This window comes from Penicillium cosmopolitanum (assembly GCF_028827165.1).
Source record: "Penicillium cosmopolitanum strain IBT 29677 chromosome Unknown utg000004l:1.0-4361866.0:1.0-4365735.0, whole genome shotgun sequence".
Taxonomy (NCBI): Eukaryota; Fungi; Ascomycota; class Eurotiomycetes; order Eurotiales; family Aspergillaceae; genus Penicillium; species Penicillium cosmopolitanum.
The window spans coordinates 244,544-270,305 of NW_026622674.1; the positions used below are offsets into that span (position 1 = coordinate 244,544).

The window sequence follows — 25,762 nt, forward strand, 5'->3', positions numbered from 1 at the left end:
ATCTCTTGATGAAGCAAGCATGACATTTCAAGTTTGTCTAATCCCAACCCCTTAATTAAGCCAACCAGCGCCGATCTATGTATAGTATACCTAGTATAGCAAGAATATCCCAGTAAAACCACCAAACACCCAAGATTGAAGAAAGCAACCCATCAGATATGTAAATGAAGCAAATCGCAAATAGATGTCCAGAAGATCACTGCCAGGCACCCTGAGGGGGACCAAAGTATCCCCGAGCGGGCAGGCTCTTATACGGCGTGCCCTTGCCATCAGCGGTTTTGGTATAGACAGTATTGCCCCACCATTCCAAAGAACCCGCAGGTAATGTGATACAAAAGAAGATGAGGACAGTAGAAACGGCAACACCGCAGTCCAAAGCAGCAGAAAGGACATAATTGTATTTCGACCACCACGCGGGTTTTCGACGACGCACCAGGCCGTTGAAGATGACGTTGATGACCCACCAAGATGAGAAACTTACACCCGTGGCGGGTGGGACAAGGCTCATGGCGCCGAATGCAACGGGCCACGACAGGTAATTTACGCGTTTCCAGCGCCGCCCGAGAAAGTATGTGATTATCACCACGACGGGTCCGACGAGGAAGAACCACAGTATATTGCCGTAGATCTGACCCGGGGAAAAGAGGCGACCAGGACCAACGGCTCCTAAATGCATGTTAGCGGAATGGTCACGCAGTGAGAGGCGAGCACAAAGTGTGGTACGGCTAGGATTAGAACATACCCCAGATGAGAGACGACGAATAGGTCACCCGACCATGAGGACAGGTGAAATTACCCGTAGCGTCCGTCGTACAGACCCCATCAATCCTCGTAATCATAAACACCGTCACGCCGCACTGAACAATCGCCCCGACGAGGGTGGCCAGTCCCTGGGCGATGAAGAGGGTGCGCGGCGCAATGTGCAAGTAATGGGCGAGCTTCATGTCGGCAACAAACTCCAGTCCCTGCTGAACGGCAACATAACCATAGAATTTGAAGACCATGTTTGCGATGGGCCGGCCTAGGAAAGCATACCCACCGATAAACTCGGTAAGTAGGTTCAACTGGTTGCTGCTGATATTCGTGACGGCTTTGATGATTCCCACCGGGATGAAATAGATCATTGGCATGAGGAAGGCCACTAGCACTGCCCACACCGGGAGTCCGGTCTTCCACACCTCATTCGTGACAACGCTGAGCACAAACATCAGCACGGTGACTGTACCAAACCACCACCAGGGAACGGTGCGGTAATTCGACATTAGACGCGCATGCACGTCGGGCTTGCTGGTCCCTTTCCACTGTTGCCAAAGGTCTCGACCATGGTAAAGTCCAATGTGAAAAAAGATGCCGGAAAGATTTGCGAAAGCGACTCCAAAGGTGATAGCATAGCCCGCGGGTAGAAACATGGGCGAGTAGCTCCTGTATGCCGCCTGGTCCACCATACCCTGATCATTCATAATGCGGGCAGTGTCGTACGTTTTGCCGGTGTTGTCAAACGTATTCGAGTTGAGCATCGGGAGGAAGGCCGAGTACCAGGTGTTGGTATAGTATAAGATGGGACAGAGGATCCAGAAGAAAAGGGCAAAGGAGCCCATCACATTGAGACCGGCCCAGAATGGGACCAGAAGAGGACTCTGGTTGGCATAGACCACCTGGGCCCAGTCAAATGTCAAGACGGACATTCCCAGACCAGTAGTTTGTCCGAACAACTGGTTGACGATGATATTGTCAGGCACAATCCAGCAGATGAAGCTGAAGGTACTGAGACCCGTGAACAGATACCCCGGCGCGAAATACCAGATGGCGCCTCCGGAAAAGATGATTAAGAAAAACCGCAGACGGGTGATCCTCCAGCCATCGGCCACCGCATTCTCCCGATTATGGAGAGTGGTCAATAGTGCCGCATTCGAGAGAACCTGAGGCCACAACATGGAGGCCGGACTGACCAGCCAGCGGGCCGCCATGCCTGCCAACCCAAAGCCGAACAGCTGCGTGGTGATGCATAGTAACACCTCAAAACCACCCTCTGAAGGCATGTTATAAAATTTGACGACCGCTTCAATGATCTGAGTCGCCTGAGCGGAGCCAATGGAGACATTGGCCATGATGGTGATCAGCCCATGTTCCTTAATATTGAAGTGGCGGTCGGGGTTGAGCCAACCCAAGGGCATCCATTTCGCCCATGCACAACCGAGCGGGAAGGCCAGGAGCTGAGCCACCAAGGCACTGATTGTGACGCTCGGTTGGCGCAAGCTGAAGAATTGGTTCAAGCCACTGCCAACGATCGTGAAGAGGAGGCCAATGGTCCACATGCGGGCAGTGTTCACGGGTAGCGACTGGTCATCGACGGGCTGGACGACGGCGCGCACCTCCGGGAAGGGCGAGTCGTCGGCCTCGTAGGGAAGGGTCTGCTTGGCATCGCGATCGCGCAAGATCGAAATGTGGTCGTCGTCGTCGTCGCGGTCATCATGGGCGTGTTCAGAAGTGCTCTAGGAGAGGAGAATGTCAATGCCGAAGTCAATTGTGGGGGAGTGGCAGTGGCGGTCACGGTGAGATGGGGAGGGGTAGAGGAATGTGACAATGGCACGACAAGAATGCGTCAGCACCTGCACATGCATATACGGAGTGGACGAAGCTGTCGATGCGACTGCCACGAGGGAAGTGGGGAAAGGGATATGCAAGGAAGCAGTCTAAACCCACCTGGGATGAGGAGTGACGGTGCTTAACCTTCTCGACCTCCATGGCCAAGAGGGCACAAGGCCAATCGGCCGGATGCAATGGGAGAGCGTCAAATCATAGACGGGTCAAGCCGACAGATGACGGGGATGGGGCACAAGGAGGGTGGGTGGAGGGGAAGAGAAGGGGACCAGAAGCGGGTGATGCGAGGAAGTCAAAGTGGAAGTTGAGGAAGTTGGGCGGGATGGGCCGAACAGCAGACAGCGTAGTACAGCATAGTACATAGTATTACATAGTATGCGATAGTAATACACTATACTATAGTATAGCATAATATATTATTGTAGGATAATATATTACATTACCTGCATTCTACTGCTTTACAGTCTATATAGTATCTGTAGATATATCTGGGTGCTAGAATAGTATTGTATATTCAAGCTGTAACTATCTCATCACTGTGGGTCTTGGCACTCCCACCTCTACTATATAGTAGTACTACTACTGTATACTTGACCACTTCTCCTTCTCCTTCTACTTCTACTTCACTCTCTTCCTTCCTCAACTCCTCTCCCCCACATAATAGAAACACACCCACCTTCTCTGCCGCATGCATTATCATATCTCAAATACATCAGATCTTCGGTCTACCCCAAATCCAGCAACCTCCCCGGCTTGCTCTGTCGGCATGACCCGACACGCAGCCGTTATGCTCCACCAGGCGGACCGGAGCGCCTCCAGATGTGCGAGCCAGAAAATTTAAATGTCGCCCATCATGGTGATTTAACGTGAACCTTGACCTTATCTCTCCGCCATACCCATCATGCGCTACAGAATATAAAGGTCCGTGCTGTTCAAGTTCAAGTTGTCTGGCCTGTATCTGCAACTGGATCGACGACAGAGTAAGACCTTTTTTATCTTGACTCTATACTCTATACTACAGTATACTACTAGTATACTCTACTGCCAGATACTAGCCCTGGAGTATATCCAACTTGAATCGCTCACACCGCACTGATCATGGGCGACGCTGGTAAAGTTGGTGCCGGAGCTGAGCACAACTCCTTTCCCACTCCCTTCGCCCAGCGGCCCATCATCATCCTGGGTGCCGGTATCATCGGATGTGCCACCGCTCGACAACTCCTGTTGCAGGGATTCTCCGTCCAGCTCGTGGCAGAATTTCTCCCCGGAGATCAGGATATTCACTATGCTTCCGCATGGGCCGGTGCAGCCTGGCATGCCGCAGGTGGCATCACTCCGGAGCAGCGTTATTTGCAAGCCGTCACACATCGCATCTTGCTTCAAATGTCCCAGGACCCGGAGTCTGGTGTGAGCGTTGTGGATGCTCGGGAGTTCCTAGAAAAAGAGCCAGCTCCAGATTCCGCCATCTGGGGGAGGACGGTCGTGTCCAAGGTTTGTCCTCTGAGCCGGAGCCTCCAGAGATGAAGATACCTTCTAACCTTGCACAGTTCCGTAAGATGGACCGCGCAGAGTATCCCGCCGAATTTCACAGTGCTTGGGCTTATGAGACCCTCGTTTCAGACCCAACCCGCCATATGCCCTACCTACGCCGACAGGTTCAGTCTCTAGGAGGTCAATTCATCCGAAGGCGAGTGCAATCACTTCAAGAGCTTTACGACATGTTCCCCGACTCCCGGATCTTCATCAACGCCAGTGGAATCGGCAGTAAAACTTTGACGGACGTCCTGGATGACCGCTGCTTCCCCGAACGTGGTCAGAATGTGTTCCTTCGCACCGACCAGTGCCACACGATGTATTTCCGCAACGGCCAAGAGTACACATACGTGATACCCCGGCCCCAGTCCGGTGGGGTGGTACTCGGAGGCGTCAAGCAGCAAGATGACTTGTTAGTGCCCATCCCCATCCAATCTATTTGATCTCACTTCCATGGCCTTGGGAGAGATAAGCGAGCCGCCACTGACCCTAGAACCAGGTCCCCGGAAGTCGATCTTGATATCGCGTGGGATGAGATCACTCGTGCACACCGGTTGGCGCCTCATATCGTACCGGAACACCCTGCAGATGAAACCGTCAGCCATATCATTGGGATTCGCCCGTCTCGCCGTGGGGGGATTTCGATTGGACTCGACACAGAATGGAGCACGCACGGTGCTGTCAGCGTATGGGTTTGGTGGCGGGGGATATGCATTTTCGTATGGAATTGCCGACGCTCTGGTGGAGATGGTGCAGGAGGCTGAGCGGGAGAACGTCATTGTTTAGCGGGAGTATTGAAGGGGGTGTTCAAGTTGTTTAGGATTGATTGTTTTACGATTCTCATATGATTCCCATTGATTTGCTATGATTTTGGCTTTCCATATTACTGTCACTATTTATTTACTTCCCCCTCCCCTCCCCCCTCCCCCCGATGTCTGATTGTCAGACGAAACCAGGGGAGGAAGACGGGATGATTTGCCACTGAATGATATCATTCCAGTACTTTTTAGTACTGTTCCGTGAGTGCCTGATTCGACTGGACTGGTCTCGACTCGACTCATCTCAACCCTCCACGCGTTCGCAAGTGGGATTAGCGCGGCCAAGCGTGGGCGAGATCCCTCTTTTCCCTCTTGTCCCTCTTTTCCCTCGCTTCTTCCCCGCCGGCGAAACTTGCCGTCCACTCAAACGTCGACATTCGCCGGCTTTCCTGCCAGCTTTTTCCATCGCGTTTCGCCTCCCTCTGCTTGGGACTGTTCAGACCCCGAAATCTGAAATCCCCGTTTCTTTTCTTTCATCTGGGTATTCCACCTCTTCTTTTCTCAACTACCCTTTGCCTTTGCCTCCTCGGGACAAGCTCAAGATCAACCCCAAACATCCTGCGACCGCGTATCCCTTGACGCGACGGTGTTCGTTCGGCTGAAATTCGGAGATTCTGGAGATTGAAGGACTTCGTCATCGGACAAGAAAACAAGAAAGAGGAAAAGACTCCGATCTCAGAGATTGTCCCTTCGACCCGACCAACCCATTAGAAGACACCACTCAATCAATCCCTTTCCTCCTACAACACTCTCTTTGGATGAGTCCATCGTACAGTCTCTCCCCGCCTGCTGGCCTTGGCCTTGCCTCCAGGCAGGACACTTGAATCCTGAATCCGAATTTCCAAAATGGTCCTGGACCAACAGATGCTCCACCTTTCCCTTGAAGATCGCCGCCCGGTCGGCTTCGATATGCTTATCACTCCGCCGGCGCAGAACGACGTGAATGCGACCGGCGCGCTTGGCCCATCACGGGGACAATCACAATCACAATCACAATCACAATCAGAATCACAATCACAATCACAATCACGCGACAACTTTGGGAAAAATCACTCCCCTCTCGACCACCCCATGAGTCGCATATATCGATGTACCCCTACACCCACCATCATCATCGACGACTCCCTACAAGTGGTGGAAGTCTCCGATAGCCACCTCGCCCTCTTTAAACATACTCGCGCCGAGCTGATCGGCTCCAGTATCTATGATTTAGCGCCACGGGCCGTCCCCGCCCCAGATATTCCCTTGTTAAGCGGCGCATTAGGTGCCTCCCTTACTACTCGATCCGTGCAGTCTATTGAACCAATTCGTGTCGCCGGGTGCGACTCCGACTTTGCCCTCCGAGTGACTCCGATCTTTGACGACGGCGCCCTCATTTACGTGGTGCTTGAAGCCCACAGCATCAAGCGCGAACCACGTAGTCAACCCGGGTTGAACGAGGAATACTTCCTGAATGAAACATACAAAATCCTCGTCGACACTGTCAAGGATTATGCCATCTTCATGCTCGACACCCGCGGCAATATCGCAACATGGAACTCAGGCGCTGCCATCCTCAAGGGTTACACCCCGAATGAAATTATTGGCCAACATTTCTCCATATTCTACGGCGCCGATGACCGGCGGGCGCGAAAACCGGCCCGAGAACTCGATGTCTGTCTACGTGAAGGTAGGGTAGAAGACGAAGGCTGGCGCTATCGAAAGGACGGCAGCCGATTCTGGGCAAATGTCATGATCACCCCAATCTTCCAACTGGGCCGACATGTCGGCTTTGTCAAGGTCACCCGGGATCTCACCGAGCGCAAGGCCGCCGAGGCCCGATTGATCGACGCGTTTGAAGAGTCGGCCAAGCTGAAGACGGATTTCCTGGCCAACATGTCGCATGAACTACGCACCCCTATGAACGGGATGTTTTTGGCTCTGACGATGCTGATGAGGACCTCCCTGGGCGATGATCAACGGGAATATGCGTTGATTCTGGAAGACTCCACCTCCATTCTCCTAAAAGTCATCAATGATGTCCTGGACTACTCGAAGCTCTCGTCGGGCTCCTTTTCCCTGACCACTGATGTCGTCAACATTCCTAGTGTGGTCAACGCCGTGGTCCGCAATTGCCAACCCGCGGCAAAGCCTGGACTGTCAGTGGTGAGCTTTATTGCACCGGACTTCCCTTCGAACCTCGAGGGCGACTCGCTGCGATTTCGCCAGGTCTTACAGAACCTTGTCAGCAACGCCGTCAAATTCACCGAGAAAGGCCACGTTCACGTCAAGGCATCATACAAGGTGGATCCGTATAACTCCCAGTCATTCGATATCTCCATAGAAGTCGTGGATACTGGAATCGGAGTTCCCGAAGAAGCTGTCGGTACACTCTTCACCCCGTTCACCCGCTTTGCGGATTCCGCCACCAAGCGATACCAGGGCACAGGGCTAGGACTGTCCATATGCAAAAGTCTAGCTGAACTCATGAAGGGTGTTGTCGGGTTCCGTACCAACCCAGACGGACCTGGTAGCATCTTCTGGATGTCAACCAAAATGAGCCGAATCCATGACCACCAAACGTCACGATCGAAGCCCTCTGTTTCGCCGACCCCAATCATACATGATTTTGACCCGGAGCCACTCTTGAAAAAGATCGCTCCACAAAAGCACATCCTCCTGGTCGAGGACAACAACGTCAATCAAACCATCATGATTAAACTCCTCGGCTCCCTCGGCTTCGAACGCGTCGATGCCGCTTGGGACGGATCGGAGGCAGTCCGCATGGTGAAACAGAAACCGCTGACCTACAATGTGATTCTGATGGACATCAACATGCCAGTGATGGACGGCATGGCAGCAACCAAGCACATCCGCGGGATGAAAATCGATGTACCTATCATCGCATTGACGGGGAATGCTCTCAAGGGCGACGCAGAGCTATATCTGGCACAAGGCATGGACGATTACATCGCGAAGCCACTTCATCGACAGCAACTGATCGACATCTTGTGGAAATGGTGTGGGTCTTAACGCGGAGTCATACTCTAAAATGACATGCATATCATTGCTTTTGCTCAACGTTCGCCAAGACTCGGCGTCGACCCCGCTTGGACCACAGCAGCCTCATATCACCACTGAGACTCTCGCTATATGCTACAAGCCCCCATTATGCTCGGCAACCCAATATAGCCCAACATGGATCACACTATCTGGGCGGATGTTGATAACCTGCGTTTGGGTTCGGAGAGAACTTACAGTAACAAGCCCCAATCTGGACGAAGCTTGCCCTAGAATGAGATGATTTCGCTCGTCCAATTTACGGAGCTTGAGTTCTCCAAGCACATCCAATGGGATAGTGCAGAACCTATCTGCGGGCCAAATGATTTGGCTCGTGCAATAATAATAATAATGATTACTATGACCTTCGGGGGTTTTTTTTCTCTCTCTTTTCATCTCTTCTCTCTGGTCTAGAATGTAAGCGCCAATAGTCGTAGCTCCTTTGTTGTAATACTAGTAATACCCTGAGTACCCCCAATCTTCGTATGTCCCGAACTCGGCCCGGGCCCCCGGAGACTCAAACTGGTTTCAAGTTTATATTAATACATTACTTGCCGGTAACATCCACTCAATTTAAATGCCTTGGCGATGCGAATATCTGTGTTGCACGCGGGATGTCGGCGGTATTTTCTTTTCTGGGTTCAGAGGCTTTGAAATCTCTTTCCAAGTTGTTTCAATTTTTGTTTCCATTTATCAGATACTCTAATATCTACCCTAGAAGAGACTCGTAGAACCACTTTGGCAGCTAAGTGCTTGGCTACTTGGAATCTTGACCCTTGGCTGCGCGACGGGCCGCAATCGGGACATCGAAAGCCGAACCCGGAGACTTGTACCAAACTGCGCGCCCTGCGGAAGGATTCACGTCCGACAATAATAGCCATTCCAGTTTGTCAATGTGGGGCATCGTTATTGACCATGCATTCATTTTACTTTGCCAAAATTTGGAGCAAGATGGGGAGCCTGGTTGCCTTGAATCAATAGTGATCAAAAGTCTGTCTCGCTTGTCCGTACTTTCAATAGAACAGCTACTTGGTAGAATGCAAATTCGCATCGAAGAATAATTGATTCTTCAAAATGCGTAGTATGCCTAGTTTATTATCAGTTTAGCCGTCGCCTCTTAGCTACTAGGCAGGCCTGCGAGAAAGTCCTAGTCTGTATTGTGCTTTGACGAAGAGCTGCAGAACTGATATACAACTTGAATAAGTTTCCTAGTAGCTGATCTAGTTAGAAGTCGCTTTATTGAAAAGTACGCCACAGATATCTTTAGGAAATGTATTGTTCTTCTATGCGGACTTGACACCTATTGATTTACACATTGTCTAATAAGGTAGACAGAAATGTATTTATCGAGTAGAAGTCATTTGAATCAGCAGACACCTACTAGTCTGTGTTCCATTGTACCTAACCAGTTGGGAAACAATGACGCTACAGCTTGCCTAACACAATAGAAAACTAGAACGTTTGTTAGTAGGACCGCAGTCTTATGATTGTCTCCTATATAACTGTGCTCTACCTTCCCAGGTATCCTTTTTTCTTTCTGACAATTGATGCCTTTTTCTCCTTCTTCACTTATATGCGTAGCATTCTACGTATATAAAATTTATCTATTGAGCAGGTTTCAATCTCGTCAGTATGCATCTTCTTGCCTGCCTTCCGCCGTCTCTATTCAAATGACCAACCGTGAAGTTCTGCCTTGCCCGACATGGCAGGCAAAATATAGATATATTGATCACTGCTCTATTGATTTAGAAGGCACCTGTTCTAGTGCTGTCCTATACTCAATTGTTCTTTTCTATAGATCTAGGCGGCGCTTCTAGCGTAGGAGTATAAAGATAGTAACTTAAAGCCATCCTCTCGTTTTGGATACAGTCTCATCCACATTTCTCCTGCCGTATCGATTCCAGCGCTCAGCTTTCTTCAACATGGCAAATACGGTCACACTCTTTGAATATCTCCAGCAGGGGCTTTTGCGCCACCCATCATTTGATACCTCGCCAGGAGGCAATACCACAGCCACTAATTACAATTACACTCAGATCCATCGTGTGGATAAATGGCCGGAATTCAACATCGACACAATCACAACTGAGTTTGCCGCTATCCTGGACGGAGCCCGAATCCAAAATGAAATGCCTCCTCATACACCCCCTCGCCAAGTTAACTCAGAGGACGCTGTCCGGGCCCGTGCCCATTCCTACCTGACAAATCGAGTTGTACGAGCTTTACGCTCCGGGTTCCATTTCATTTCCACCACGGGACAGGCGAGGAACTTCAAAAGACTCGCCTATGATGTCGGCTCCCTGGCCTGCACACAGCATGGCTTTCCCGACTTTGCTGTCTACGATACAGCCGACGCAAACTCGAAGACTCGGCGGAACTTGGTTCCCGGCGACGTTAAAGTATCCTGGAAGTGGTTGGCAGCTTGGCATGACAGCAACAGTAGACATGAAAAGAAGGAATACAAACAGGTTCTTTCGCAGCTCAACTTTTATGCGAAGCGAAACAAAACACGCTATAGCTTTGTGCTCACCAACCGCGAATTTGTTGCCATACAACGGCTGGATGTGTACGGTCATCTGAAAGTTTCAGATCCCATTCCTTGGGATGCTCGGGGAACTCTTCAATCCCCCCCGTTTGACCGTTCCTCTGGCAATCTGGTATCTTACCATGCTCGCCGCTCGCAAGGACCCGGATGGTAAGGATGGGGCATACCTTATCTAAATCTCCTGCTCAATGGTTCCTTCATTTTCCCCTGACGATAATCCATATTCTTGTTCTGGCTCGTGTGTGGTGTCGCGTACTATCATGTTTTTTTGTTCTTTTCCTATCTCCAATCCCGTTCGTCACCTTAAAAGCTTTGCCTTGCTCATTCGGGCGATTTTTGTTCGGTTCGTTTTCCATGTCCGATGCTGATTCTTCCTTTTTTCTTTTCGAATTCATTTCCCGATTCCATTTCTGTTCTTCCATTTCTGTTCTTCCACTTCTGTTCTTCCACTTCTGTTCTTCCACTTCTGTTCTTCCACTTCTGTTCCCCCACTATCTGTTATTCGTTTGTTCAATTCTTTAAAATCCGATATTTGTTGTCATTCATAAGTTCCGCATCAAGTTCTGCTCCATTTTAGCTGTAGCCGTAGATACAAATCTCGTATTTTGCAGTTGCATGGTCGTACTAGTAATTGTAGTTCCAAGGTTGTACATAGTGGTTATGGAGAACCTGGGGCACAAACAAAAGCGCTATGAACATGCGCTACGTACACACTGCAAATACCATCGGCCTTCCATGCGCGTCTTTTAGTACATAGATGAAATTGTACGATCCATCAGATACATTGAATCGATTCGTAGTAACATGGTCAAGTATTGTATTGTTTGTTGTCTATTGTTGTGGTTATAGTTGCTGCCTGGCCAATCAGACGGGTCGGGTCATGTGAAGTCGCCGTGCCGTCACTACAACCCAGGGATGTCAATCTTGCAGCATAACCACTCTTTCCAACCATCACAACTCGTTTCTACTCAATGAGAACTCGGAAACTCGTTCAATCATGATTCAGGAAGATGGTGAAATTGACCTCAAGGATGTCGAGATCCTTGAGCTTCTCAAAAAGTCAGAGTACTCTGCTATTTTCAAGGTGCTCGTCCATGAGACAACTTGCGTGATGAAAGTGGCAAGCACAAATCTGAAAATCTGCCGACACAAAATGATGGCTCTAACCATACTACCTCCAGTATCATAATCAACCTTACCGGGAATGGGATCCTCCCGACCGTGAAGTGAATTTCTATGTCTGCGAATCCACTGCGTATCGTCGGTTGAAGGCCAAAGGTTTCTGCGAGCGGAAAGTCATTCCAGACTTCTACGGGACCATCACAAACATCCAGCCAAGGCAATGGCCACATCTGTGGATGTTTGTTGATGATGAACTGCCTCCAACAGCCATTGTTATTGAATATGTGCCGAACATGCATCGAATCGACCTTACCAACTTCTCACCCCAAAACGTGCAGATACTGAGAGATATTCTCGAGGACATACATCTCGCCGGGGTTCTTCACGATGACACCTATCCACGAAACATGATGATCTCCAGAGACCCAAGCACGAAACAGGTCAGAGTTCTCTGGATAGATTTCGACCGTGCCCAAACTTTCTCTGAGAGTCTTTCGGAATGGCAGAAAGAACAGTTGGAGGAGGAAACTGAAATTATGGACGAATTTATTCAGTTATTGGTAGGTTACGACCAGCAAGATAATTTTGGCATTTACTGACAGTCACTCAGACGCAGGACAACGAGCAAGGTGAACTGTACCACGCCTACGCCTTCTATTATGGCGTGTTCGGACCGCTGGGGTGGGCAATGGATTACGAATGGATCCAAGAAAAGTACGCGATCCCCGAACCACCTCCAGGACCATCGTGGGAGGAATTCCAGCGGGTAGCCAAAGAGCAAGAATCGCAATGGAAAATCGTGGGGGAGAATACCAGGGAGGTCACGGTGGAATGGGATTCGTGAGAACATACTGTCAAAAGTTCCGCACTGATACGGTCTGCATCGAAGGAAAATATTGATGCATCCAGACTATGGACATGTGAAGAAAATCTCCTGTGAACCTGGCCTGTTCAATGATTGATGTATGAGAGTGATTACCTGATGTTAATTTACTCCCATGTACCTGTAGGATGTTCTCCATATCTTCAGCAATGCAGCAAAAGGCATAACAAAGCCAAAAGAAAAAGAAAGAAAAATCCAAGACTTCCAGAACATACGAGTAAAAAGCAAGAAATATTCTTTAGCCCATTGAGAATTGTGTTTGAGTGCCCATTGGCTGCTGGTGGAGTTGAATGCCGACTTTAACACGGTGGAGCCGCAGAGACCCGCATCCACGTCGGAGCTGTTCCTTTCCCTTTGATTCTCCCAACGAAAATGGATCGGCCTTGCACACTCCTCAATTTTGCTAGAACCCCAGACCTGTCTTGTGATTCTGTTCCTCTACCGATACTCTGCTAGAGTCAATCACCCCCTCCCAGCTGTCCCAGCTACGAACATGGCGGGTGCGGGGATACTCAGGGGCATATCAGGATCGGCACAAACCATCCTACCATTAGCCCCGCGCGAAAGGAACCCAAATCCTATCAAGAGCCACCAAAAGACGGCATCTCTTATGCCCCCACTGTCAAGTGGACCCCGGAAACCTTGACCGGAGGTTATGATGGCATTCCGGCTTTGCTTTTCCTCGTCGAGCCTCCCCCACCCCAACCTCTATGAATGGACCCTTTATCTTGGCTAAGACCCTAGCCAATGCCCGTCGCACCCCTGTAGTTCCTGGCGGTTGATGAATTGCTGCTTTTGGCCCGAGACTTCACGTGGTCCCCCGTACTGCCCGAGGTCCAAAGACGGAGACTCTTGTTGGGTTGAGCGCCAGTTGATCGTGATAGACTTGAGCGGGATCACAATGAACTTCTCTACGCGACTGGACTAGAATGGAAAGGGTCAAAAAACTTCACGGAGTACTTTCGGTCTATGTTCAGAGCGTCGTGCACCAAACAAGGTCGTGCTTGACGCCCCATTGACCAGCAGAGCTAACAATCACGCCAATATTTAAGTCGCCGAAGCCTACATCCACCGGAGTACAAAGGATTCCGAGCTTAGTCGACTAAATCCCAGGGTTACCCACGTAATAAACACTCTCTTCTGTGTAGCGCTGATTTGACCGCGGTTACTTTTTGCTGTATCTGGCTTGTGGTCCGGAATCATGGCGGTATACAAGCAACTTCCAACCAAACTATCTACACCGAAATCTCACGCCCCCTCTCTTAGCTCTAGGTCCAAGCATCCATGATCGTCAGCGATTCTGCCTGACTGAGAGGGGCTCCCAGTTCATCAAATTATGTCTTGGTAGTAGTAAACTACCCCATCACAGTCCCACTCCTCACGCGCAGATCGTCGTTCCACTCACAAGCGGAATCCCCAAAATTGTTTTTCCTACCCTGCTTTGTCGTGCCATTGTGCTATCTAATTGGACTGTCAAAAGGATCACTGGGGAACAAAAATCCCCAGGGCCTGGCTAAACAAGAGTTACGGAGGTGAACAGGACGGTATAAATCCGGCGGCACCTGCACCCTGCCATCACGCCAGTCGTTTGTTTGGTCGTTTTGCCAGCCCTCACGCCACCTCAATTCACTTCGGCGTGTATTTGTTTTGCTTGCTGGCAATTCCTCTTCTTCACCTTGCACCTCTCACCTTTCCTCATCCATATTACTCAACATGAAGCTCACTACCTTGATTGTGGGAGCTCTAGCTTCCAGATCTCTGGCTGCTCCCCACCCCGGTTACGAAGTGCACGAACGTCGTGATTTCATCCCAAAATCTTGGGTTGAAGAGAAGAGACTTGATGCAGCTGCGTATCTGCCCGTCCGAATCGGACTGGTGCAGAACAATCTGGACTATGGCCATGAGCTTCTCATGGAGATGTAAGTCGCCCACACTGATCCTAATATCTATATCCCCCTCAGCGTGCTGACATCGTGAGCTAGGTCTGATCCTAACTCTGCTCGTTACGGCAAGCACATGAGTGCAACTGAGGTGCATGATCTTTTTGCACCCAGCCAGGAGAGCGTGGACGACGTTCGTGCCTGGCTCGAGTCGTCTGGCATCGCCTCTGGACGTGTCTCGCACTCTCAAAACAAGCAATGGATTCAGTTCGACGCTGACGCCAGCGAGCTCGAGAAACTTCTTAACACCGAGTATTACCTCTACTCTCACTCTGAGACAGGCCGCTCTCACATTGCCTGCCGCGAGTAAGTTGAACACCCGAGGTGAACAGCATGGAAGTTGACACTTGAATTTAGGTATCATGTTCCGCACTCTGTCCGCCAGCACATTGACTACATCACACCTGGTATCACTCTTCGTGAGGTTTCCGGCGTAGGCAAGACTAGCAACAACAACGTTCAGAAGCGCTCTCAGTACGGCTTCCCGCCTCCCATTCTTGAGCCCATCCTTGAACCGATTGAAGAGCTGCTGGATAGCCTCTTGGAGAAATGCGACTTGTACATCACGCCACAGTGCATCAAGAGTAAGTGACATCCTGAAATTCAGATTGTACCTCCATTCTTACCACTGTCAACAGGTCTCTACAACATTACCGACGGAAGGACATCCACCAAGGGCAACGAGCTTGGCATCTTCGAGAGCATCGGGGACATTTATGCTCAGAAGGATCTTGATTACTTCTTCCAGAATTTGGCCCCGTAATTGATTTCCAGCCCCCTTTAGTCTGAATTCCACCCTGACTGAATCTTCGATAGGAACATCCCGGCCGGCACTCATCCTACCCTGAAGGGCATCGACGGTGCCACTGCGCCTGCATCTGCTCAGAACGCAGGGGCGGAATCGGATCTTGATTTCCAGATCTCGTACCCCATCATCTGGCCGCAGAATGCTATTCTCTTCCAAACAGACGACAACGTCTATCAGAATAACTACACCTTCCAGGGCTTCTTGAACACCTTTTTGGATGCCATCGATGGATCTTACTGCGATACCATCTCGCCTCTCGATCCTCCCTATCCTGACCCAAATGAGGGCGGCTACAAGGGCCAGCTTCAATGCGGCGTCTATCAACCACCCAATGTGATCTCGATCTCGTATGGAACCTCCGAGGCCGATCTCCCAATTTCCTATCAGCGCCGCCAGTGCAGTGAAATCATGAAGCTTGGCATGCAGGGTGTCTCTGTTGTTGTCGCATCTGGTGACTCTGGCGTTGCTGGTCGTGGTGGTGACCCAACTCCAAGCAACTGCCTTGGCGAGGACGGCGATGTCTTCGCCCCTGATTTCCCGGCTTCTTGCCCTTACATGACCGCCGTTGGATCGACCTATCTTCCACTCGGTAAGCTTGCGACCAGCCACAGCGAGGAAGCCACAACTCGCTTTGGCTCGGGCGGCGGATTCTCCAACATTTACAAGCGCCCCGACTGGCAGGACAAGGCAGTCGAGCAGTACTTCGCCACTGCTAAGCCCACCTACAAGTACTATGAAAGCGTCGACAACTCCAGCTTCGCCGCCAACGGCGGAATTTACAATCGCATCGGCCGCGGGTATCCTGATGTCTCTGCCATTGGTGACGGAATCGCCATCTTCAACAAGGAAATTCCCCAGACCATCGGCGGAACCTCAGCCTCGGCCCCCGTGTTCGCTTCGATTCTGACTCGCATCAACGAGGAGCGTCTCGCGGCTGGCAAGTCGACTGTCGGTTTCGTCAACCCTGTTCTGTACCAACACCCTGAAGCGTTCTTCGACATTACCAAGGGAAGCAACCCCGGTTGCAACACCAATGGATTCCTGGCTGCGGTGGGCTGGGACCCTGTCACTGGACTTGGAACTCCCAACTATCCTGCTCTGTTGGATGTCTTCATGAAGGAGGCCTAGTTTCAAGGAACTCTGGTCGTGCATTGCACCTCGCATTTCTCTACTCTTACTTTCAGGGCGCATACCCCTATCTCGCTGCAAATACTTAGTACAGCAATAATGAACATGATATCCCTTTAAGGGTCTAAGAACTGATTACTTGTTAATGACAGTGAAATCAATATGGGCACGATACTAGTAGTAAACCTGGAAGATGTAATGAGTACCTGCCTGCTTCATGCATTTATTGAATATGTAATGACCTTGTCGAGACTTGAGGTGCGGATTACAAGTAGGAGTACTATATTGACAGTAATCTGCTTGACGGACCGAGTGTATAGAACAGATACTCCAATCAAATGTCCCGGGTTGGAGGTGTTTTGTCCAATCGGAGTCACAGGGTGCTCTGAAGTGGATCTAGCTGAGGATTCCGGGTGGCTGTGGCATTCGCAATTGCAATCAAACGCACGAAATGTTATTTTCAATAGGGGCTGTCAAGAGCCAGGGTTTTGCATTATGTTACTATTTTTTTAAAAGCAATTTGGTATCGAGAAATCCGCTGTATCCATGAACGCCTCGTTAACATCCTCGCAATAGCTCGGCCAGGCATCCAGATTAATCAAATCGGCCCAAGACCAAAGCGATTCTCCATCAATTCCCTGTGCCATGGAATCATCGCCCGGCAGATTCGGCAAATTCAAGTTCGACGAGAAAGCTTGAAGAGTATGATTTTCAGACGTTGGGTCTGGAGGCGCCGTTGAATCGGGGGTAGGGTGGCCGATATTCAGGGTTTGAACCAACGTATCGACTTTGCTGCACAGGTGTCGAGTCAGAGAAGCGGCCCGAACAGCAATTACACTCTCTATGTCGACTGAGTCAAAAATTTCCAATGCGAGATTGAGAAAGTCCCTGGCGCGTGGGCACCGATGGCAGTAAGGGTAGGCCAGCGTGAAGCCGATGATGGTGATGACTGCGTTCCACTGGTACTGGTAAAATTCAGAATGGCCGTAGAATATTTCATGCATCTTCATCTGCTTATGAGCAATTTCAATCATCCTCATGGCATGGTTGAGGGCTGTTGCGGCATGGGCGTCGGCTTTGGGGTGTGACTTTGGAACAAGCGGGTAACTAGGAAATTGAATGAAGACACGATGAAGACTCATCACGGCGTTATGGTATTGTAGCATCAACAAGGTGCTCAATAGGTTATCTATTTCCGAGGACTCGCCGGGTTCTTGCTGAATGCCAGCCTCGGGTCGATCGACAGGTACATCAGGTACATCGAGCTGTATACTCGCGAAAGACTGCTCTTTCGGCAATCCATCCCGCCATTTCTGGAGATGTAAGGTATGGTCGGAGAGATTTTGAGCCCTTGCTTCAATATCCGTGGCATTAGTGTCTTGGTTTATCGCGGGAGCAAAGCGATCCGTAGCTTCGTTCACAAGTAGAGCAGCAGCTGTAAGGCGGATAGACTCGGTGTGGTAGAGTAAGCCATTGGAGATTTGAAGATCGCCCGGCTCCCTGGTCGGTTGCATACACAATAGTTCCTCCACATGAGTCGTAACTGGTTTGCCAATGTGCCTCGAGCAGCGAAAGTCCAGATGTATCAAGGTCCACCAGATTCGCCGAAAAAGCTGACATTCTCGGTACCAGCCAGTTCGAGCGTCCATGTAGTTGAGCGACTGGCTGATACGTAGCGCAAGACCGACCATGTTATATGCCGCCGGATGCTCCCCAGCGTCTAATAAATAGGAGACGAGATAGCAGTAGCACTTCATGACAGATATAGAGGGAACAGCGAATGTGGTCAACTGGGTGACGGCGGAAAGAGAGCGCCGAAAGTATGGCATCCCGATTTTGCCATCGCGTCGCTGGAATTTGGGCCATTTGAGACCGATAAGTCTGTTGTGGAGTCCAGATTGGTGAAGATATTGCAAGGTATGTGCGGTGATCGCATCGAGTAAAGGCGACGGAGCTGCGTCGGTTTGTCCATCAGGTACTAAGTCTTTCCACTCGACGATGGGCATTCGAGGACGAAGTCGGGACCAGAATATCTGCAACAACTGATTTGTCTGAGTTGAAGACAAGTCGCACTCTGCAGCGTGTGTTTCCTGAAGATTGCCAGACGGAGCAGCCGATATCTTTTCTAGTGAGGGGTCTGTGCCAGGTGGTGTTGGACCCGGGGAAAGTTGCTCGACTCCCAAGCAGAAGGCATTGATGCGAGCGATGAATCCCAGCATGGAATCTGTCTTATGCGAGGTCCATGCTAGGTTTTCCTCGGGCGAAGGGGTCGGGGCTGGAGTCTTCTCCAATACTCGCGAAGAATCATCCTGTGACGCGACATCAAATGATTGTTCGTCTGATATCGGTCGGCTCTTTCTACCACCACCTTGTTCTCGTTTTCTTTTCTGGGGGGTGATTGATGGATGAGATCGATCACAAGTGACATTATTAGCCACGCAAGGGGGGGCAGGGCGTGGTAGACTCGCACCGCACTCGATGCTCACGACAAAAATCGCAGGCTTTTGCAATCTTCTGACGCCGCGACGTAAGTTCCGTTCGTCTAAAAGGCGAACTTGTATTTTCAAGCATTTTTAGATATGTTGACCAGTGAGAATCACCGGAAGGGGGGAGAGTTGGGGCGATGAGGGAGAAATAAAAAGAATCCACCGAGTTTTGCAATTTTGACCAATCGGAATCGCTGGAACGGCGGCGATGATTAATTGGAGGTGAGTTGTATACTTCAAGTGGAGATATTCAGGTTTGCATTCAACCTTCCAACAATTTATAAAAGGAGATACTTTTTCTTCTCAAATCTTATAATATCATTCCAATCTGACTCACAGACATACTTTTGTTACTCTCACCCTCACCATGTCGCAACAACAAACCGTCTTTCGGTTCCCGACCAGGAATGCCTTTGAAGACCTGGCTACCTTCCAAGAAGATATTCCTACACCGGCTAGCCACGAGGTCCTCATCAAAGTACGGGCTATTTCGATCAACTCCAGAGATACCCAGGTTGCCACCTCCAACTATCCTTTCTACATCAAAGACAATGTGATTCCAGGATCGGACGCGGCCGGAGACATTGTGGAAGTTGGTGATGCCGTCCGTGGTTTCGCCAAAGGAGACCGAGTCGTGGTGTCCTTCGATAATACCCGTCTCTATGGGCCAGCCAATGATGTGATTTCCGGCCAAGGTGGTGGTGTTGACGGTGTGATGGCCCAATATATTGCCCGCTCGGCGTCTGCTGTTGTCAAGATTCCTGCTGGTTCCCCTCAATCATACAGTGAACTGGCCTCACTTGTGTGCACTGGAGTCACTGCTTGGAACTCTCTATACGGAAACAACCCCTTGATTGCCGGTCAATCTGTTCTTGTTCAAGGTAAGTTGTTGAGCTGACGCGATCCGATCTCATTCCTCAAATCATATACTGATCAAACATGCGCGCAGGAACTGGAGGTACATCCATGACAGCTCTTGTTTTAGCCAAAGCAGCTGGTGCAACCACAATCGTTACCTCCTCGAGCGATGAGAAGCTCAAGGTCGTCAAAGAGTTGTTCAACCCCGACTATTGCATCAACTACACCAAGACTCCGGACTGGGCTTCAGAGGCCGTCAAGCTGACCGGAGGAAAAGGCGTTGACCACATTTTGGAAATTGGCGGAGTTGGAACTATCGAGCAGAGTATTGCTGCAATTGCCCAGGGAGGAGTCATCAGCATCATTGGATACCTCGCCAAGTATGACCCTGCGCGCGTCCCCAACGTCTTGCTTCTCGCTCTTGGCAAGGAGGCTGTTCTGCGCGGTATTCAGATTGGTCCGAAGTGTATGCTGGATGACCTAGTCACTTTGGTGTCGAGGCAGAAATTGAGGTTTCAGATTGAGAAGGAGTATGCATTCACTCGGGATGACATCGTTGCTGCATACAACGATCTTGCATCTGGCAAGCACATTGGAAAGATCTGCATTACGGTTGAGTGATTGGATCTTCAATTGCCATGTCGCCTTGTCTTTTGTCAAAGTCTTCCCACCAATTTTGTTTTGCAATAACTTCAAGTTGGTTCCTTTTTGTTTCTGGGCAAATATAAAGCGAAATAGAACGCTTGGTTGGCTTTCAGGTCGCCACGGCGCCATGATAAACAGAAATTCCAACCAAAGCGATGGTTATGTGAGTGAGCAATGCAACTCGCGTCTGGAGCATAAATAGTCGTTGCAATAAAACGAGATGGATTCTCCGTTCATATTTGCAATCCGTCTCTGGAAGAATGATTGGCGTAGTTAGTATTTACCAACTTTGGAGTACACTACCATTTATTGAATCTCGGTCGTGAGGGCCCCGGAAGCCACCGAGGGGCAATGTGGCTTGCATGGCCCCATAAAATGAGTGTCAAGATTTAACTAATTTGTCAAAGTTGGCTGGACATTGAAAAATTCTCAAGGTCCTTGCGGTTCCCTGGCCTCGCCCACTGGCAAATGGACTCGAGTATGATTTGTTAGTACAATGCCTTGTTGGCTTGCTTTATGACTGAATTGAGGTTGTATTTTGTTTCATGAGAATGCACCAGCTATGCCTTCTCCTATACCGCCACCCAGGTCCCGACGGCGAAGGGGAGTGGGTGAAAAAACGAAGACAGTCCCCTTTTCTAGCTCGGAATGCATGCAGATGCCGCTGGGTAATTGCAGTCCAATAGAATCCCCGGCAATGCTCGATTTCATCCTCACAGGCCCGAGTTCGGCTTCCGTAGTCCGAATGTGCAGTCTGCAGATATACATCCCGCAGGCCGACTCAGACGGGAAATTCTAGCGGCGTTGCCCGGCAAACCCGGAGAAAATGCGACAGTCCGTAGCGATCGAGCCGACGGGACCGGTGTTACTCCGAGAGGGGCAGAAGGTCCACGCAGGAAGCCCCAAGCGCTGAAGATGGCTAGAATTGCTGCAACGGGGTCACGGAGGAGAAAAAAGCCACCTGTCACTGTTGGAGCACCGCGTGCCTTACCGGATCGGGTGCCCGACCAGGATTCTTAACGGCCCCATGGGACCCCCATGGGAGTGTGGGCAACTAAGCGCCGAGAAAAATCATTCGTTGAACCTATGGAAATAGCAGAAACCCCTAGCGACGCCCCGACAGCGAGCCCCGGTTTGATCGGTAGTAAATTGCCTGTCCTTGTCTAGCGCCTTCTAGCGCATCGGTAAAAGACCCGGGTAAAAAACGGATAATAAAACATGACATCAGAAATTAGGTAAGGTTGGGGGGATTCTGCGGGGCAGAACAAGCAGAAATCGGCCATTATAATGCCGTGGTGCTCTAGAGAAGCAATTGAGGATTGAAATAGTATAAGTAGTCAATTGAGGGGATATCACCGATTGAGGACCTTGCCACCGGGGTTATCAAATAGACGAATCCAGATCGTACTGTAGCTTGCATGCCCGGACGCCATTACCCCCGCCGATCCCCCTCGGTGGAGACTGGTCCGGGAGAGAAGTAGTAGAGGAGAGGAGAGAGAGGGGCAGCGTGGGATGGCGAGACCATATGCATCATCCTTGGAACCCCCCGCCGGAGACACGTTGACGCCCTTATTAGATACCCTCCCCCAGTTTCTGCTCTTTCTTTCTTCTCCATTCCTCAAATTCTCTCTTCAAGTCTAACTACACACACCTACCATCTTCAACATGTCTCTCGGAAAGAAGGTCACTCTTAACACCGGTGCTGAGATCCCGTAAGTTCTCCAGGTCACAAAACACCAATTTCTTGAATGATTAGCTTTTCTAACGCATACGCACAGCCAGCTGGGATTCGGTACTTGGCAATCTGCCCCCGGTCAGGTCGGTGAGGCTGTCTACGAGGCCCTGAAGGCCGGTTACCGCCACCTGGTATGTTGAACACTCTCCCCGCATTTAATTGGAAATTCCGGGGAAATTCAAAATTGCTAACGTGTCGCAGGATCTTGCCACCATGTATGTCAACATTTCAATCGGCACAGCCGGATCCCAATTTTGAATCACAAATTTCTAAATGTCCCTCTTTTATACAGCTACCAGAACCAGGTCGAGGTTGCTGCTGGTATCAAGCGCGCCTACCAGGATGTCCCCGGACTGAAGCGTGAGGATCTTTTCATCGTGAGTTTCCTCAGATCTGGCGCGTGTTCTGCGTGCTTAGACCACTTTCATTGCGATTGTCTAACTTAGTTGCTACCCCTAGACCTCCAAGCTGTGGAACAGCCAGCACCGTCCCGAGGTCGTTGAGGCCTCTCTGGATGCCTGCCTTGCTGAGCTTGAGCTCGACTACCTTGACCTTTACCTCGTTCACTGGCCCGTCGCTTTCCAGAAGGGCGAGTCTTACTTCCCCCTGGTTGAGGGCAGCAACGTTGAGGGTGGTGATGTTATCATCGATGACGGTGTCTCCATTGTCGACACCTGGAAGGGTAAGATTGAGTGTTCCCTTGCTTCTCAGTGTAATTTCCTAATTTATCTTTCTCTCTAGCCATGACCAAGCTCCCCAAGAGCAAGGCCCGCGCCGTCGGTGTCTCCAACCACACTATCCCTCACGTTCGTTTCCCCGATAGCTCGCAAAACAACAAACTCATACTAACACCACTCTAGCTCGAGGCCATTATTAACGGCACTGGCGTTGTCCCCGCTGCCAACCAGATCGAGCGTCACCCTGTCCTGCAGAGCAACGACCTGATCGAGTACTGCCAGAAGAAGAACATTCACATCACCGCTTACTCCGTATGCTCCGCCTTTCTCCCGATCCTCTCTCATGCAAACACTAATGTTTCTAGGCCTTCGGTAACAACATGCTTAACATCCCTCTCCTGATCACCCGCCCCGAGGTCAAGGAGGTCGCCGAGTCCGTCTCCAAGCGCACCGGCACCGAGGTCACCGGTGCCCACGTCATCCTCGCCTGGTCCCAGGTCAACGGTGGCAGTGTCATCCCCAAGTCGGTGACTCCCTCGCGCATTCGCGACAACTTCAAGGAGGTTGAGCTCACTGCCGAGGAGATCGCCAAGGTCAACGCTCTGGGTGCTGAGCGTCGCCGCTACAACACTCCTTATGCTGCCAGTATGTTTCCCCCGAGTCTTTCACCACTTGAGAAAATTTCCACTAACAACCACACAGACAAGCCCCGCTGGAACATCAACATCTTCGGCGAGGAGGAGGAGAAGCCTGCCGACCACAAGGTCATCCTGTAAAAGTTTGGATGGATACCCTCTTAGTCGGTTAGAAAATTAGGCAATGAATAATGATAAATGTATATTGCTATATGCACTGAGTTTGCTCCAACTAGATATGAGTATTATGCAATTAGGATACCGCGGACAAAAGCGTAAGTCAATATTATCTTATTCATGAGACGAAGGGTATTGGAAGCCCGTAGACCTTCGCCATTTAAGCTCGTGGAGGGAATCTAAGGATTTAGTGGTCACTCGTACCCAGTCACCCTATGGAGTTATCTATACGAAGTATGCATATAAAATTCGCGGTACTACTGTCGATGAAACTGATCAAGGCCGGCTTAAAGTCGAAGGAGTTTCTTGTTCAAAAATTTATTTGGAAAAGATTCAATCCCTGTCAACCCCTTCAAATTCGCAAGCCGCTGGTATGGCCAGTCAAACAATGGAACCGCCTCCCCACACATATCTACAATGCTTCATTGGACTTCGCCTTCGAATCTCTGGTTGTTTGTAATTCAAAACTGGGTATATGAGAAGAAAAAGGAAATTCGTCGCAAACACTATCTCGCCATCATTAGATCTGTCAAGCTTCTGAGTGAATTGGTCGTTGGTGATTTCCAACCACCGGCCCGGCATCCATTTCATGATAGACTGTAGCCGGTGACATGGGACTCGATGCTTCATATATCGAGCGGCCATCCAGCTGCGCAGCCTGTGGACCCACGGGCTTACGAGGTAGTGGTGGCTTCAATTCTCCAACGGGAACGACTTGCTCCTGTACTTGCGGTGGCTTTTCGGCTGATTCTTCCGAGAATGGCGATTCGGGAGATACGGATCGAGTGTTTTTCGCTCTTTGCTGTCGTCGCCGCCGGAGGAAAAACCATACCATCACGACGATGAGCATGACAACCACGACAACCCCAATGGCGATACCAGCTTTGGCTCCTGCGCTGAGAGAACTACCCGATGAGCCAGACGAGCATGAATAAGAACTCTTAAAGACATCATCAGAGTTGAATTTGTCGAATGCGCTGCAGGACATTGAACTACTGCCTCTGATGGTGGCTGAGCCTTTAACTTGGTCGAGCGATGGCAAAGATATACTATTCGAGTAAGTAAATTCTATCTTCATCCGTCAATTCATAGGTCATATTGTCTACCTTGAAAAGGCTCCAGTAAGTGTCAATTCCCCGTCAACTTCCTCGAGCTGTGGGAAAGTGAGGTATTTCAAGTTCGAATTCCGGGTTATAGAGATGGACGACGCTTGCGACAGGTCATTCAAGGTGAGAGATGCCAACGAGTCCAAGTTGGCCAACGTCAAAGCACCCTGCAACTTTTCCAGCTTCGGCAGGACCAAGGTATTAATGCTTGATCCGGTCTCCACTGAGAATGAGCCCTTGATCTCCTGTACATTGCTCAAGGTGATGGTTCCACTGGCCGAGGATGAAATCGTGACGCTACCCTGGAGAGTCTCACAATTGGTCAGATTGTTCGCATCGCTCTGACTATTAATGGTGACACTGGTTTTGCCTGAGATTGTCAGCGTGACTGGCAAGAGTAGAAAAATCATTAGTGGGTCCATAGGAGCTCACAAGCAATATCATCGGCAACCACCGTTGCTGTTTGCCACAGCGCAGCTATCAGAAAGAAAAAGGAGACATGCATCCCCAGAATGTGTTCCTCTTTTCTCAGAACGCAAGGAATTTTTCTGGAATTTTCAAGAGAGGAAAATGGCAAGGTCTCAGCATTTAAACGGCAAGTCCCGATCCATGATGGCATGGAGCCTGGGCCAATCTCCGCTGCTCCACCAAGGCACGATGCAGGAAATAAATTGATTGGGCATGCAGAGCAATGGAGGTGGCACTGCCCACTTCCCCACTGCGTTCGAGCTGTTTACTTGCTCGTTCCCCTCAGTGCTTTTATTCTCCGAAATTTTATGTTCGGGAGGATCCTCTTTTTTTGAGTACAATACGTTCATCGCTATATTCAACTCAGACCATTTCATACTACTACAGAGAAACTCGAACAAAAAAATCCAATTGATTCAAATATTAAGCATAAAACCTTTCATTGCATCATATCACCATCTTCATTCCCCCACTTAGTAAAGGGCTTCCGTTTCTATTTTTGCGCTTGATCCGCGGTAGGCAGCAGAATTGCCGATTCGTTTTGAATTTCTTGGATGT

General features: G+C 50.0%; 10 protein-coding genes across 10 annotated transcripts; 7 read left to right on the forward strand and 3 right to left on the reverse strand.

Moving 5' to 3' along the window:
* Positions 1-196: 196 nt before the first annotated feature.
* optF (uncharacterized protein) lies at positions 197-2,745 on the reverse strand (the record flags this gene model as incomplete). The annotated part of the gene is made up of 3 exons (XM_056626156.1): positions 197-666; positions 743-2,492; positions 2,704-2,745. The coding sequence occupies 3 exons, from the start codon at positions 2,743-2,745 to the stop codon at positions 197-199; spliced, it is 2,262 nt and encodes a 753-aa protein (XP_056491951.1).
* Positions 2,746-3,699: 954 nt separating this feature from the next.
* N7509_001520 (uncharacterized protein) lies at positions 3,700-4,920 on the forward strand (the record flags this gene model as incomplete). Its single annotated transcript, XM_056626157.1, has 4 exons — positions 3,700-4,092; positions 4,149-4,546; positions 4,634-4,730; positions 4,795-4,920. The coding sequence occupies 4 exons, from the start codon at positions 3,700-3,702 to the stop codon at positions 4,918-4,920; spliced, it is 1,014 nt and encodes a 337-aa protein (XP_056491952.1).
* An 878-nt stretch (positions 4,921-5,798) lies between these two features.
* Positions 5,799-7,964, forward strand: N7509_001521 (uncharacterized protein; the record flags this gene model as incomplete). Its single annotated transcript, XM_056626158.1, has 1 exon — positions 5,799-7,964. One exon carries the CDS (start codon positions 5,799-5,801, stop codon positions 7,962-7,964), a length of 2,166 nt encoding a protein of 721 aa, XP_056491953.1.
* Positions 7,965-9,913: 1,949 nt separating this feature from the next.
* Positions 9,914-10,690, forward strand: N7509_001522 (uncharacterized protein; the record flags this gene model as incomplete). The annotated part of the gene is made up of 1 exon (XM_056626159.1): positions 9,914-10,690. The coding sequence occupies one exon, from the start codon at positions 9,914-9,916 to the stop codon at positions 10,688-10,690; it is 777 nt and encodes a 258-aa protein (XP_056491954.1).
* An 843-nt stretch (positions 10,691-11,533) lies between these two features.
* On the forward strand, positions 11,534-12,502 carry N7509_001523 (uncharacterized protein; the record flags this gene model as incomplete). Its single annotated transcript, XM_056626160.1, has 3 exons — positions 11,534-11,620; positions 11,718-12,218; positions 12,269-12,502. The coding sequence occupies 3 exons, from the start codon at positions 11,534-11,536 to the stop codon at positions 12,500-12,502; spliced, it is 822 nt and encodes a 273-aa protein (XP_056491955.1).
* A 1,752-nt stretch (positions 12,503-14,254) lies between these two features.
* N7509_001524 (S53 family peptidase) lies at positions 14,255-16,417 on the forward strand (the record flags this gene model as incomplete). The annotated part of the gene is made up of 5 exons (XM_056626161.1): positions 14,255-14,460; positions 14,524-14,787; positions 14,839-15,065; positions 15,120-15,240; positions 15,298-16,417. The coding sequence occupies 5 exons, from the start codon at positions 14,255-14,257 to the stop codon at positions 16,415-16,417; spliced, it is 1,938 nt and encodes a 645-aa protein (XP_056491956.1).
* A 509-nt stretch (positions 16,418-16,926) lies between these two features.
* Positions 16,927-18,636, reverse strand: N7509_001525 (fungal specific transcription factor domain-containing protein; the record flags this gene model as incomplete). Its single annotated transcript, XM_056626162.1, has 1 exon — positions 16,927-18,636. One exon carries the CDS (start codon positions 18,634-18,636, stop codon positions 16,927-16,929), a length of 1,710 nt encoding a protein of 569 aa, XP_056491957.1.
* Positions 18,637-19,270: 634 nt separating this feature from the next.
* On the forward strand, positions 19,271-20,382 carry N7509_001526 (zinc-dependent alcohol dehydrogenase family protein; the record flags this gene model as incomplete). The annotated part of the gene is made up of 2 exons (XM_056626163.1): positions 19,271-19,784; positions 19,853-20,382. 2 exons carry the CDS (start codon positions 19,271-19,273, stop codon positions 20,380-20,382), a joined length of 1,044 nt encoding a protein of 347 aa, XP_056491958.1.
* A 1,689-nt stretch (positions 20,383-22,071) lies between these two features.
* Positions 22,072-23,594, forward strand: akr1 (putative aldehyde reductase (AKR1); the record flags this gene model as incomplete). Its single annotated transcript, XM_056626164.1, has 9 exons — positions 22,072-22,118; positions 22,185-22,272; positions 22,343-22,356; positions 22,434-22,518; positions 22,601-22,823; positions 22,883-22,947; positions 23,002-23,130; positions 23,184-23,463; positions 23,521-23,594. 9 exons carry the CDS (start codon positions 22,072-22,074, stop codon positions 23,592-23,594), a joined length of 1,005 nt encoding a protein of 334 aa, XP_056491959.1.
* A 565-nt stretch (positions 23,595-24,159) lies between these two features.
* On the reverse strand, positions 24,160-25,241 carry N7509_001528 (uncharacterized protein; the record flags this gene model as incomplete). Its single annotated transcript, XM_056626165.1, has 3 exons — positions 24,160-24,679; positions 24,737-25,106; positions 25,169-25,241. 3 exons carry the CDS (start codon positions 25,239-25,241, stop codon positions 24,160-24,162), a joined length of 963 nt encoding a protein of 320 aa, XP_056491960.1.
* Between the last annotated feature and the right edge of the window lie 521 nt (positions 25,242-25,762).